Source organism: Lycorma delicatula, chromosome 1, assembly GCF_047948215.1.
Source record: "Lycorma delicatula isolate Av1 chromosome 1, ASM4794821v1, whole genome shotgun sequence".
NCBI lineage: Eukaryota > Metazoa > Arthropoda > Insecta > Hemiptera > Fulgoridae > Lycorma > Lycorma delicatula.
Window position 1 is genome coordinate 383432989 of NC_134455.1, and position 15043 is coordinate 383448031.

At 33.4% G+C, this 15043-nt stretch overlaps 1 protein-coding gene across 2 annotated transcripts in view; it reads left to right on the forward strand.

Moving 5' to 3' along the window:
* LOC142317319 (uncharacterized) overlaps nt 1–15043 on the forward strand; it is a 71186-nt gene that overhangs the window by 36299 nt on the left and 19844 nt on the right. For both annotated transcript variants that reach the window (XM_075353765.1, XM_075353766.1), the window contains one exon: nt 5701–5850. In XM_075353765.1, coding sequence (XP_075209880.1) covers nt 5701–5850 — 150 coding nt within the window. The remainder of the gene's footprint in view (nt 1–5700; nt 5851–15043) is intronic.

The window sequence follows — 15043 nt, forward strand, 5'->3', positions numbered from 1 at the left end:
AATGTCCTTCTGTATTGACATGAAAATGTGCAGAAGAAAGGTCTGCATTCTGGCGAGACAAGAATGTAGCCCCTCCATTACAACAATGTACCGGCTCAGCATGTGTTCCCAATTGTGGAATTTTTGGTCAAATTTCAAATTCCTGTACATCCACAGCCTTCCCTTCCCCTGATTTAGCTCCTGCCAACTTCTACTTGTTTCCTAAATTGAAATTTTTTCTGAAAGGAAATCAATTCACTGTAATTGAAAACATCCAGGAAAATACAGAGAGGTTTCTTAACACCCTAAAGAGAGTAAGTTAACAAGATTGCTTCCAATGTGGAAACGTTGTTAATAAAATGAGTCAAACAAGTAGTATAAGTAGAAAAAATTCCTGTAATTTGTGCTGAAGGCTTGACTAAACTCAATAGTCTAGGAGCTACTATGCCTGTGTTAAAGTTTGTAGACGAATGAATAAAAATGAAATGTACAAGGTGTGAATTATGTTTCCAAGGTTTCCAATAAAGTGAAAAATAAAACCAGCCGCTTGTTTACACCTCAGTCTCTTACATTAAATTTCATATTTTTCCAAGATAAAAATCAAATTTGAAGTCATTAATTTTCCATAATGTAGAATCTTTACATAAGCATTATTTGGATGTTACTTGAGATAGTTGTTTTTTGGCAATATTTTTTTATTTTTGGTTGAAACATCTGCTTTGCATTAAGAATATTTTGAAATAGTAATTTATAATTAGTTGTTTTCTGCCAATTGTTGACAATGCAGGGTTTGGGATTTGTATTTATATTTGGCAAGGATAAAATGGAAATATCTTTTTTGAATATAACAAGAGTTGTTATCTGTAAATTTGGTTGGCATTTTATAGAACATGTTATATGTGTTTGTTATAAATCACTTAGTACAACAGCTTTCGGTAAAATTAAATACCAATTTTTTGCTATGTTAAAAATGTTGACTGTACATCCTGTTATAAGATTGTCATTTGTCAAATATTCTTGAATAATGTTTGAAATTTTCAGTTTGCAATGTAGACTATTTGTTTTCAAATTTTTGAAACTTAGAATCTTATTTCAAGTCAAGTAGGTTTACTTGTGTAAAGAGTTTGTATACCTTGATGCGCAATAATTTTTCATTGCTGTTTGTAATACAAGTGTGTTGCACTCGCAAATAATTTGAGGGTTCAAATTAATTTGATCAAGTTTACTCAAACTGTTTGACAGAATCTATGTATTTTGGATAAGAAATATGTTTGACCATTAAATTTGGTAAAGATGATTTAGTTCTGTTTATTCAAAATTGTTTGGAGTTTTTGGATAAGTACATATGCAAATTTTGTCAGACAGTTGGCAGTGTTTGACGAAAAGGTGTTGTACACGAGTTATCCTACGTTTTAATCGTAATTGTGAAACCATTTGATATCTGGATGAAACTTAGGTGAGAAAATGTTTTGTGCTCTAATAAAATTTTTAAAAAAAAGTTTGAATTTAAATCCATGATTTCTATAAATCGTGTAGTTCTTCACCATGTTGATTCAATGCAAGCAAGACACTAACGTACTTGTTATTTGAAAAATACTCATTCTGGGCCATGGATAGTATTTCGAAGAAATATCAAAGAGGGCCTAATGTGAAAAATCCATATATATTTGTCTTTAATTATGTGCTTAGTAATAATTGAATTTTTTGTATTGCTTATCATTTCCTGAATGAACGTGTGAAATGTAGTCAGATCTGCATTTGTAGAATACGGTTATGCGAGTTACCTTTTTATGAACATTTGAGATTAAATAAAAATGGAAGAAAATGAAAAAGAAAGAATGGACAAGACAGTTATTATGGGAGAAATATAATACAAAAAATAAATGTGGAAAAACAACTGAATTACCAAAACATGAGGTACCTAAAAACTAGGGTAATAAATTTTTGAACTGAGTTTAAGGAAAAGAATAGAGATAAAAAAGCAAGAAAGAAGGAAAACGACAATTATTAAGGAGAGAAAAATAATAAAAAATACAATTTTATTAAGGGAGAGAGGACGTATTTCTAATACCGCAAGTATCTGAAAAGAGGATAATAGTGTTTTGACTTGGATTTAAAGCACGAGTTAAACGTGGCATTTTTCCAAGTACTGAAATTTTTATTTTATTAAATTGTTTATTGTAGTGCATCTTTAATGTGTAATTTGTATGGATGAAAGGTTTTTTTTATAAAATTTTAGATTAGAATGAGTTTATACTATTTCAAAAGGAAACAAAAATGAAAAATAAAGTCACTTTTTTTTATGATGCCATGCATTTATTTCTTATACAATTATCAAAATCCTACCAGGTGTCAAAAAAAATATCATGATTTTAATTTGTTATAATCGCTTTTGGATGAGGTGTACAGTGTTGATTTAGGACTAGAATAAAATAGCTAAAAGAATAGATTTTATTACATGTGGCTATCGAATGATTTCCTATCATTCTGTTTTTACAGCACCACTTGCAAAGCTGGCAACTCATAAACAAAAAGCCTTCTGTGATTTGCAGTTGACAAAATTTTTATCTGAAGTTACAGTTGTAATTGTGCTCCATTGAAAGTTTAATTATCATCTTCCAAGTGACAACAATATTGATAAATGGCATAATCAGTTTAAAACAACTAGATGATTGTGTAAAGAGAAGAAAAAAAAAAGAGACAACAAAAGGTGTCTGAAGAAAATGTTGAATGTGTCACAGAATCTTTCCTAGGTAGTCCTAAAAATCTGTTAGTAAGGCTAGCCATAAACTAACAGTACCAGTGTGAAATATTTTAAGAAAATGCTTACATTTCCATTCACACTGTTTATAGCTGTTACAGACTTCGAAACCTACCGACTACACTGAGTGTGCCAACCTTGCAGTCTGCGTGTTGTAACGTGAACATGAGACATTCTTAATCATATTGTGTTTAGAGATGAGTCAACATTTTGTCTTACTGAAACACACACACATATTCATACATACGTACATGAAAATTAAATTTGTTGCATATAAAATGTAATAAGTAACTTGTGTGTGTGGTGTGTGTGTATATATATATATATTTATATATATTTTTTTTTTATACTGTTGGTGGTGTACTGTTGGTTTGTCAAAAACTGTCAAGTTCTTTTACAAAAGTGTAACACAGTTTTCCACCAACAGTACAGAATTCAATAATGATTCTTACCTTATGCTTGTTTTTCCATTTCATGTGGCCAGCCACACATACTGTACTCTTACAGTATTGTATGTGCATATGTGTGTGTGGGGCTGGCCACATCAAATATTTAATTTTAATTTTTTGACTACATATTTTTATAATATGCAACAATTTTAATGTTTCTGATTATAATGTGTGATTTTAAAAAGTTTTTATTAACTGACAATGAGGGAAATCCTCGAAAGCGATCTTAAAATGGAAAAACAATAAGCATAAGGTAAGAGGCAATATTGAATTCTGCTCACTGTTGGTGGAAAATTGTGTTACACTTTTGTCTTTGACATAATTGATACAGAGGGGAATATAGACAAATACAATAATAAAAAAAGAATTGATTTAGCTAAGTTAATATATATATATATATATATATATATATATATATATGTGTGTGTTTAAATTCTATTAAATTAATATTTATCTTAATATTCTGTGCTAGGTGGTTTGTTTAGAGTTTAAATATAATTTAACAGAAGAAATTTGATATTTCTTGATGGGATGAAGGTTTAAAACAATTATTTGGAGTTATATTTAATTAATTTATTGCAGTACTAGATTATTTATTTGTTTGATGCATTTTTTCTTTATAATTTTTTTATATTATGAAAATTCAGATTTTGAAATAAAAAAGTAAAGTACACCAGCAAATAAAATATTATTACAACTTGGGTTTTCTGGCACCTACTATAATATTTTGTAACTTTGATGTAGGCTTTTATAATTAGATCTGGTACAAGTGAATATGACAGTATTTTGGTGAATTTTTAACAGTGTCAGATATAGATCCTTTACAATTACTTTATGACTTATGACTTCTTTATGATGTATGTGTCTTATTTGGGTATGAATCTCATATCCACTAAAGTTGGAGATTTGATTTATTTCATGAAATGTGTATTCAAAAAGTATACTTATTTTTTTAATAACATCTTCATTGATATTTATAAGATTCAGAAGTTGGTGATAGAAAGTCTTAGTTAACTCATTCAGTAAATTCTTATGAAGAATCTTTTGAACAATTATGTCCATCATCTGAAGTGCACAGAATGATACTGGGTAAACTATATGGGGCCTTTTTGTATTACAGCGCTTACGATGGTCTGTGTATTCAGACGATCACAAAATACATAGACGGTCCTTTCCTTTTTTATCAGGGGGTTCATGTGTATTACTGAAAAAGTTTCTTCAAATTCTGTACCCAAACTTTAATGGCACAGACTGATGGCACCACATCCTGATTTATCCAGCCACCACTCTTCATGTGGAATACTATCTTAATGCAAGAGGGAATTTGGGAAGGCTAAGGAATGATTCCTGAAGTGGTATGCAGCTGCATTAATTATTGAGGATGCCAACTAATTTTCTCCACTGCTTTAAATATTTACTTGCTTATAGATTTTTGATGTGGTCCAAAGGTGAAGTTCTAATCTTTATTTGTGCGACACCTTTTTACATTTTTTTATTAAAAAAATATTTGAATGAAATTCTTCATTTTTATATTTTCTTTTCAGCTGATATTATTGTTTTATTTCCGATGAAATGACTTGAGAATCGGAATTAATTGCTGTTCTGGTATTAGTAGATGTTACAAAGCTACAAATTATAATGAGAAAATAAAAAGTTAAAAATGAATGTGAAGCAGAATTTGGAGCAGATTTTTTTGAAATTTATGAAACTTTTATCCTAAACTTTTTTTTTGAGTATGGTATAATTTAAATGTAGTAATGAGAAAGCTTCATAATATTTTAGAGTCAGCAATGTAAAGTTTTAAACTCATCAGTTATTAGAATACCAAATTTCAGGGAAAGATTTATTTTTATTTTGAACTAGAAGCTGCCAAAACATGAATTTTATTCAGAAAAGATTATTAAAAAAGTAGTAATATCAAATAAAAACAATACTTTGATAAAAAAAATAATTGTTGTAAGCTGTAATATTATTTTAATGCTTAAAATTTCTGTTTAATTAAAATTTTCAGTCAATTAACTTGAGATGTTTACAAGAGTTGTTTATTGTCGTTTTTATATCTTATCCATATCAGTTTGCTGAAATAAATATATATATATATAATCAAATTTACAATTGATATTTAGTTTTTTTTTTTTTTAATACAACATAATCCTAAGAGGAAACCTTAAATTTAATAAATTAAAAAACTTCATCTGACTATGAAAATCGGATAACTACACCATAACTGCTATTCAATGGTTGGAATTTGGGTATCTACGAAGAAGTCAGACTATGAAATGATTCCTGAAAGGGAGTTGTAAACATTTCTGTAGTTGAGGGTGCCAGCTAATTGATGGTTCAATTGATAATTTAAAAAAGAAGGTATAATTTTTTTATTAAAAAATATATCGTTTTAATATAGTGCCTGGTCGTATTAAACATTACTTGTCTTTTACCATAAGAAATAGTAAATAATTTTTCTTCTTTTCAACTGTATGTACAGTCATTGTTATTTTTATTTTTTTTTAGACAAAAAATGGTAAAGAATTACAACTGACCAGTGCTGTAGATCTCCCAAATGAATCTAAAATTGATAATGTGGAATTGAAATTTAAAACTGAAGATGAAGCAGATTCTAAAGAACAGCAGTTATTTTTTAATCCACTTGAAATTTGTCAGGTGAGAGTAGGTATTGTTTATTGCGTGAATCTTACTTTAAGTAATTAATATATTAATTATGTGCCAAGTTATGCAACATTAGTATCTGTGAATATGAATTATACAGGTAAAAATTATCCTGTTAGTCAGCAACGATATGTAGTATTACATTAAAACTTATCTTTTGTTGTATTCTAGAAATAAATAGATTTTTTTTATTGTTATATAGAATACATTATATAGATCACATCAATATAAGATAAATTATAAATATAAAAACAAATTATAAGATAAAAAATAAAGTGTGTTTAAAGTCCATATTAATTATTTAATTATAAACATTGAAATGTTTAAAGGTAAATAACATTAAATATAAAAAATTACTACAAAATAATTCAAAGTTCAGAAACCGCTAAAAATTATTTTGAGCACATATTTATTTACACCTTGAACCAAATGCGTAAAATTCAGGGTTTTATTGAATTTATTTTTAATTTGTATTATTTAAAAATTCACCAAGGCAATAATGGTTGTTTTCATAAAATAAAATCTTTCATTTGTATTTTAAATGAATTTGTCAGAAAATTTTCAAATATTTTGGCAGTTTATTGAATGGTAACAGTAACATAATAAGGGCATTTCTCATAACCTAAAGTATTAGTTGAGAAAAACAGTTACATGGAAATAGTTCCATGTCTGGTTTGGTAAAGGTGGGTGTTGTCTTTTTTTTTTAAAGAACAAGTGACCTTGCTTTTCAGCAAAGATTGCACATTGATAAATATAAACACAAGGATAAGTTTATATATTTCATTTTTTTAAATTTAGGTCTACATAATTCCTATAAATGGTGTCCAATAATGATCTGTCAGCCTATTTTTATATCTTAAAAATTCATTCACAATTTTAGAGGAAGCCCAAGAGATGAGATTATCCTTTATACAGGAATATATGGAGAAAAGATAAATATTTAATAAATATGACAAACTTAACATTTTATTAAGGTGGTTCAGGACAAAACATTACAACTTGATTTTATTACAAGCGAAATCAGTTTGACCATTCATTAGAATATGTCATCTAATAAAACATCCAGAAATTGCGCTTTATCATTAATGGAAATTCTATGTAGTAATCAGAAATGTTACATGTATCTGAAAAGCACAATACAATAGTTTTTTTCCATATTTAAATGCGAGCGATCAGTTTGTCATATGTGTCTACTCTTTGCTTGTTCACCTCACATTTCATCCATGCCTATATACAGTAATCTAAGAATAAGGTCTGGTGATGTAGATGGCCAACTTACCATCTATGTCCAATCCATTTACCAGTAAATCTTTTATCTAAGAATTGTCTTACTTCATTTGTGAAATGTGATGGTGCTCCTTCAAGTTGACAGTACATTTCATTTTGTTTTACCATTGAGAAATTTTCAAGCACTGTAAGAAATTCATTGTTTAAAAATTTCTCCCATTGACATGTTCTAGTATGAAAGGGCCTATTAATTGATTGTCAATCATACAACGTCAAACTTCATTAAAAATCATTGCTGGAAATTTGATTCAACTACAACATGTGCGTTTTCTTCAGACCACCAATGTTAATTACAGACGTATTATTTATGCCATTATGAGTAAAAGTAGCTTCGTCTGAAAATAGTATGAATGGAATTAAGTGGTAATTATTGTTAACCCATTGACAAAACCGCAGTCGTCTGGCATGCTTACCAAACTGGTGTTGAACTTTCTGAACATGATAAGGATACAGGTCCATGAGCATGTAATGTCTCCATTCCTTGTGGAATACTTTTTTTTTTTTTTTTTTTAGGGCGAAAGACGATTGGTCGTTATCATCGCCCGGAAAATAAATAAATAAATAGAAGTAAAAGTAAAAGTAATTAAAACTTAAAACTACTATCACAGGAAGCAAAATCTGGAATGGGTGTAAAAGGCCCATTCTCGGATAACAAAAACACTAACATGTAACTTAAAACTACGTTAAAAACTATCATATTAAAACTAAATAAAACTTACAACTAAAAAAGGAGATAAAACTTACAACTAATATCTTTTTTTTTTTTTGTCTTCAGTCATTTGACTGGTTTGATGCAGCTCTCCAAGATTCCCTATCTAGTGCTAGTCGTTTCATTTCAGTATACCCTCTACATCCTACATCCCCAACAATTTGTTTTACATACTCCAAACGTGGCCTGCCTACACAATTTTTCCCTTCTACCTGTCCTTCCAATATTAAAGCGACTATTCCAGGATGCCTTAGTATGTGGCCTATAAGTCTGTCTCTTCTTTTAACTATATTCTTCCAAATGCTTCTTTCTTCATCTATTTGCCGCAATACCTCTTCATTTGTCACTTTATCCACCCATCTGATTTTTAACATTCTCCTATAGCACCACATTTCAAAAGCTTCTAATCTTTTCTTCTCAGATACTCCGATTGTCCAAGTTTCACTTCCATATAAAGCGACACTCCAAACATACACTTTCAAAAATCTTTTCCTGAGATTTAAATTAATTTTTGATGTAAACAAATTATATTTCTTACTGAAGGCTCGTTTAGCTTGTGCTATTCGGCATTTTATATCGCTCCTGCTTCGTCCATCTTTAGTAATTTTACTTCCCAAATAACAAAATTCTTCTACCTCCATAATCTTTTCTCCTCCTATTTTCACATTCAGTGGTCCATCTTTGTTATTTCTACTACATTTCAGTACTTTTGTTTTGTTCTTGTTTATTTTCATGCGATAGTTCTTGCGTAGGACTTCATCTATGCCGTTCATTGTTTCTTCTAAATCCTTTTTACTCTCGGCTAGAATTACTATATCATCAGCAAATCGTAGCATCTTTATCTTTTCACCTTGTACTGTTACTCCGAATCTAAACTGTTCTTTAACATCATTAACTGCTAGTTCCATGTAAAGATTAAAAAGTAACGGAGATAGGGAACATCCTTGTCGGACTCCCTTTCTTATTAGGGCTTCTTTCTTATGTTCTTCAATTGTTATTGTTGCTGTTTGGTTCCTGTACATGTTAGCAATTGTTCTTCTATCTCTGTATTTGAACCCTAATTTTTTTAAAATGCTGAACATTTTATTCCAATCTACGTTATCGAAAGCCTTTTCTAGGTCTATAAACGCCAAGTATGTTGGTTTGTTTTTCTTTAATCTTCCTTCTACTATTAATCTGAGGCCTAAAATTGCTTCCCTTGTCCCTATACTTTTCCTGAAACCAAATTGGTCTTCTCCTAACACTTCTTCCACTCTCCCCTCAATTCTTCTGTATAAAATTCTAGTTAAGATTTTTGATGCATGACTAGTTAAACTAATTGTTCTGTATTCTTCACATTTATCTGCCCCTGCTTTCTTTGGTATCATAACTATAACACTTTTTTTGAAGTCTGACGGAAATTCCCCTTTTTCATAAATATTACACACCAGTTTGTATAATCTATCAATCGCTTCCTCACCTGCACTGCGCAGTAATTCTACAGGTATTCCGTCTATTCCAGGAGCCTTTCTGCCATTTAAATCTTTTAATGCTCTCTTAAATTCAGATCTCAGTATTGTTTCTCCCATTTCATCCTCCTCAACTTCCTCTTCTTCCTCTATAACACCATTTTCTAATTCATTTCCTCCGTATAACTCTTCAATATATTCCACCCATCTATCGACTTTACCTTTCGTATTATATATTGGTGTACCATCTTTGTTTAACACATTATTAGATTTTAATTTATTTACCCCAAAATTTTCCTTAACTTTCCTGTATGCTCCGTCAATTTTACCAATGTTCATTTCTCTTTCCACTTCTGAACACTTTTCTTTAATCCACTCTTCTTTCGCCAGTTTGCATTTCCTATTTATAGCATTTCTTAATTGCCGATAGTTCCTTTTACTTTCTTCATCATTAGCATTCTTATATTTTCTACGTTCATCCATCAGCTGCAATATATCGTCTGAAACCCAAGGTTTTCTACCAGTTCTCTTTATTCCGCCTAAGTTTGCTTCTGCTGATTTAAGAATTTCCTTTTTAACATTCTCCCATTCTTCTTCTACATTTTCTACCATATCTTTTTTACTCAGACCTCTTGCGATGTCCTCCTCAAAAATCTTCTTTACCTCCTCTTCCTCAAGCTTCTCTAAATTCCACCGATTCATCTGACAACTTTTCTTCAGGTTTTTAAACCCCAATCTACATTTCATTATCACCAAATTATGGTCGCTATCAATGTCTGCTCCAGGGTAAGTTTTGCAGTCAACGAGTTGATTTCTAAATCTTTGCTTAACCATGATATAATCTATCTGATACCTTCCAGTATCGCCTGGCTTTTTCCAAGTGTATATTCTTCTATTATGATTTTTAAATTGGGTGTTGGCAATTACTAAATTATACTTCGTGCAAAACTCTATAAGTCGGTCCCCTCTTTCATTCCTTTTGCCCAGCCCGTATTCACCCACTATATTTCCTTCCTTGCCTTTTCCAATGCTTGCATTCCAATCTCCAACTATTATTAAATTTTCATCTCCCTTTACGTGTTTAATTGCTTCATCAATCTCTTCGTATACACACTCTACCTCATCATCATCATGGGCGCTTGTAGGCATATAAACGTTAACAATCGTTGTCGGTTTAGGTTTTGATTTTATCCTTATTACAATGATTCTATCGCTATGCGTTTTGAAATACTCCACTCTCCTCCCTATCTTCTTGTTCATCACGAAACCTACTCCTGCCTGCCCATTATTTGAAGCTGAGTTAATTACTCTAAAATCACCTGACCAAAAGTCGCCTTCCTCTTCCCACCGAACCTCACTAATTCCTACTATATCCACATTCACCCTATCCATTTCCCTTTTTAAATTTTCTAGCCTACCAACCTTTTTTAAGCTTCTAACATTCCACGCTCCGACTCGTAGAATGTTATTTTTTAATTTTCTGGTGACCCCTTCCTTAGTAGTCCCCACCCGGAGATCCGAACGGGGGACTATTTTACCTCCGGAATATTTTACCAAGGAAGGCGCCTCCATTGTTGCTATGTGAAAATGCAGAGAGCCACATTTTCTTGGAAAAAAAGCAGCTGTAGTTTTCCATTGCTTTCAGCTGCGCAGTACTCAGAGGACTGAGTGATGTTGATACGGCCGTTTAAGTCATTGTGACTCACGCCCCTAACAACTACTGAAAGAGCTGCTGCCCTCTTTCAGGAATCATTCCTTAGTCTGGCTCTCAACAGATACCTCTCCGATATGGTTGCACCTTCGGTCCAGCTACTCTGTATCCCTGAGCACTCAAGCCCCCTCACCAACGGCAAGGTCTCATGATTCATAGAGGAGGAACTAATATCACAGACGAATTTAAAAACATGAAAAAAAAAAACAACAAAATATGAATATATATATATATAAAACAAAATTCCGATAGGGAGTGTAAAAGGCTCCCTACTCGGATAACAAAAACAATACATAGGACTAGAGTAATTAAATTTTTTGTATTAACCCTATACTACGCAAAAACAGAAACATCTGGTTTAAAACCTCTTTATCATTACACAAGATACCACGGATGTTTCTGGGTAGTTTAAATTTACGACGCAATGCCGCATAACATATGCAGTCCACGAGTATGTGGCGCACAGTCACGCGGCAGTTGCATCGTGCGCATAGAGGTGGTTGTCCTCTTGTAAACAGGTACTCGTGTGTCCTATCCGCAATCGACAGAGAACTACTTCCTCACGCCGGGGTTTTCTGTATCAGGAGTCCCATGGTAACACAGAATCTTTAATCTGACGGAGTTTATTATCAACGGTAGCCGTCCAATCACCTTGCCACCTTGCTCTTAATAATTGTTTTACATAGTTAATGAAATCGGAAGTAGCAACTCGGGTGTTGAAAGGAGGCTGGTTACATGCTTCTTTGGCAGCGGAATCTGCATGTTCATTACCTGGAATCCCTACGTGGCTAGGGACCCAGCAAAAACTTAATTCTGTGTTGCGATTATTCAACTCAGCGATTGCGTTGTAAATTTCAATGACGATAGGATGTTTGGAATAAAAGTTTTTTAAGGCTTGGAGAGCACTACACGAGTCACTGCAAATAAGAATTTTTGTATATTTAGGGTTAATGATGTTTGGAGCCTTATTTATAGCGTATAGTTCAGCGATAAACACACTCGTAATACCGGGTAGACCAAACATATAAGTTCTTTCATTGACAACAAATGCACACCCAACTGTATCATTTTGTTTTGATCCATCAGTGTATACAACCGCGTCTGGTTTCATCTTGGAGAGAACACACTGAAACATTTGCTGAAAGACAATAGATGATGTTGATTGTTTATTGTATGTAGTCAGGTCAAAATTAAAATTTATAAGGTTTATTCTCCATGGAGGATATGAGCAAGGATACATAGGAAAGAATGACGGTGTGTCAACATTTATATGCTGCAGCAGACGCCAGGTACGGACACCTACAGGTGCAGTACGACGTGGATGATCCTCATACTTTCCTAGATTAGGATTTCTAAAGACCGAGTCAAGAGCCGGGTGATTTGGCTGTCCTCTGAGACGAGCAAAATAAGATAATAAAAGCTGGTCTCGTCTATCCCAAAGTGATGGTTCACCACAGTTCACAAGTAAGCTTGCGATAGGACTTGATCTAAACGTGCCTGTGGCAAGCCGAAGGAAAGCATGATGTACACTATCCAGCATTTTAAGCACGAATTGACGAGCTGAAGAGTAGGCGACACAACCATAATCTAAACGGGAGCGAACAAAGGAATAGTAAAAACGTATCATACATGACCTATCGGCTCCCCAGTTGGTGTTAGTAAGGACTCGCATCATATCTAGAAGTTTGGAACATTTTGTTTTCAATTCTTTTAAATGTTTGACCCAAGTAAGACGGCTATCAAAAAATAAACCTAAAAACTTAACGTAAGTAGAGATAGTAATAGTCTCACCGTACAGAAATATTTGCAGAATAGAAGGGTTTCGTAGCCGAGAAAAAACTACACATTTTGTTTTTTCGGATGAAAATGTGAAACCAGTAATCCTGGACCAAGCTTCAAGGTGAGATATAGTGTTCTGCAGTAGTCTCTCTGCTGTAGGTGTTGAACGGCTTGCAATATAGATAGCAAAGTCGTCAGCAAATAGAGAACATGAGACAGGAGCCTGCACACATTTGGTAATATCGTTTATGGCTACAGAAAATAAGGTGGCACTTAATACACTACCTTGGGGCACTTCATTCTCCAAGATGACACTATCTGAGAGCGAATCATCTACACGAACACGAGCCATTCGGTGATTTAAGAATCCCCGGATAAAGGCAAGCATATTGCCCTTGATTCCCCATTCTTTGAGAGTGTTAAGAATACCACGTCGCCAGGCTGTGTCATACGCCTTTTTTATATCGAAGAAGATAGCGACGAGGTGCTGCCGATTTAGGAAAGCGTTTTGTATGGCTGTTTCCAGTGACACTAAATGGTCAATAGAAGATCGTCCTGGTCGAAAACCACACTGTTCTGGAGATAGAAAGCCATGTTTCTTCAAGTACCATGTAAGTCTGTGGTTTACCATTCTCTCCATTATTTTACACAAAACGCTTGTTAATGAAATAGGGCGGTAGCTTGAGGGGTTCGTTTGGTCTTTACCAGGTTTTAGTACTGGTATAATAAATGCTTCTGACCAGCCGGGTGAGAAGACTTGTTCGGAGAATAACCGTTGAAAATATTCAAAAGTTGTAGTGCCGAATTAGGAAGGTGTGAAAGCATGGAAAGGCAAATGTTGTCCGGTCCTGGGGAAGTGTCCCATGAGTTTTTAAGTGCATGTAACAATTCTTATATACGAATGGAGTGTTTAATTCACCAACTGAATCACCAATGTTTAACGATAATACTTCTATTTGTATCTTGTAACGTTGAAAATCGTTATTATATGATGAGGTGAGAGACACCGAGCGGAAAGATTTTGCTAGACTATTTGCCACTTCCGAGGATGATGAAAGGAGTTCTCCTTCATCAATAAGACCAAGAATAGATTGTTTCGGTGATCGGAAAATTGCACGAATTTTCTTCCATACAGTAGACGTGGGAGTAGTGCGTGAGATAGTGCTCATGTATTTCGTCCATGAATTCCTCTTAGCGTCCAAGAATACTCGACGGCACACCGCTCTAGCCCTGCGGTATAAATTTAGATGTTCTGTTGTAGGCCTACGATTAAATTTTCGTAGTGCCTGCCGTCGATTCCTAATAGCATATTTGCAATTATCGTTCCACCATGGAACGAAAGGACGTCTAGGATTACCCGATGTTTGTGGGATATATCTGTTGGCATTCTCAAGTATCATGGACGTAAAAGAAGAATATTGGTCGAGGATGTTCGCTTCATCGTCATACTGAGATTGGAATGCTTTATGGTATCCGTTCCAATCTGCCTTTTCAACAATACATCTCCGTGGCCTTCTCTTAATCTCGCAGTCTACACCGAAACCAATAATAATTGGTCTATGATCACTGCCGTGAAAGTCATCACAAACAGACCAATTAAAATGAGGGAGCACATTCGGTGAGCATATGGAGAGATCAAGGTTAGTTACAGTACCAGTTGATAAGGACATGAATGTGGGTGATCCATTATTCAGTAGGCAAAGGTCAAAGTCTTGTCTCAATCTGTTTATCATATTTCCTCGAGTGGAGCAGAAGGTTGAGCCCCAGGAAATATGATGGGCATTGAAGTCTCCTACTATTAACGATGGAGATGGTATTTGCGTGAGGAGATTTGAGACATCTAAAGCACTGAACTCAGTGTTCGGTGAGAGATACAGATTGCAGATATGCAATTTGAAGGGAATAGAGACCTTTACTGCAATAGCAGGAATGACAGTGGTTAGTTGAATTCTTGTAGCTGACACCCCATTCTTCATGAAAATCGCTACTCCACCACTCTCCCTACTGTCTACTAGGCAGTCGTATCTCTCACAGAAGTATCCTCTGAGTGTAATTGGGTCATGTTGTAGAAGGTGAGTTTCTTGGAAACACATGATTAGTGGATCATATGCGTGCGCTAGTACTCTAATATCTTCAATGCGGGACCGAATACCTCTAACATTCCACTGAATAATGTTCATAAGTGTAAAAAAATAAATAAAAAAATTAAGTTTCGGAAATTATATAAAAATTAGTTGTAGGTGATTCGGTTTT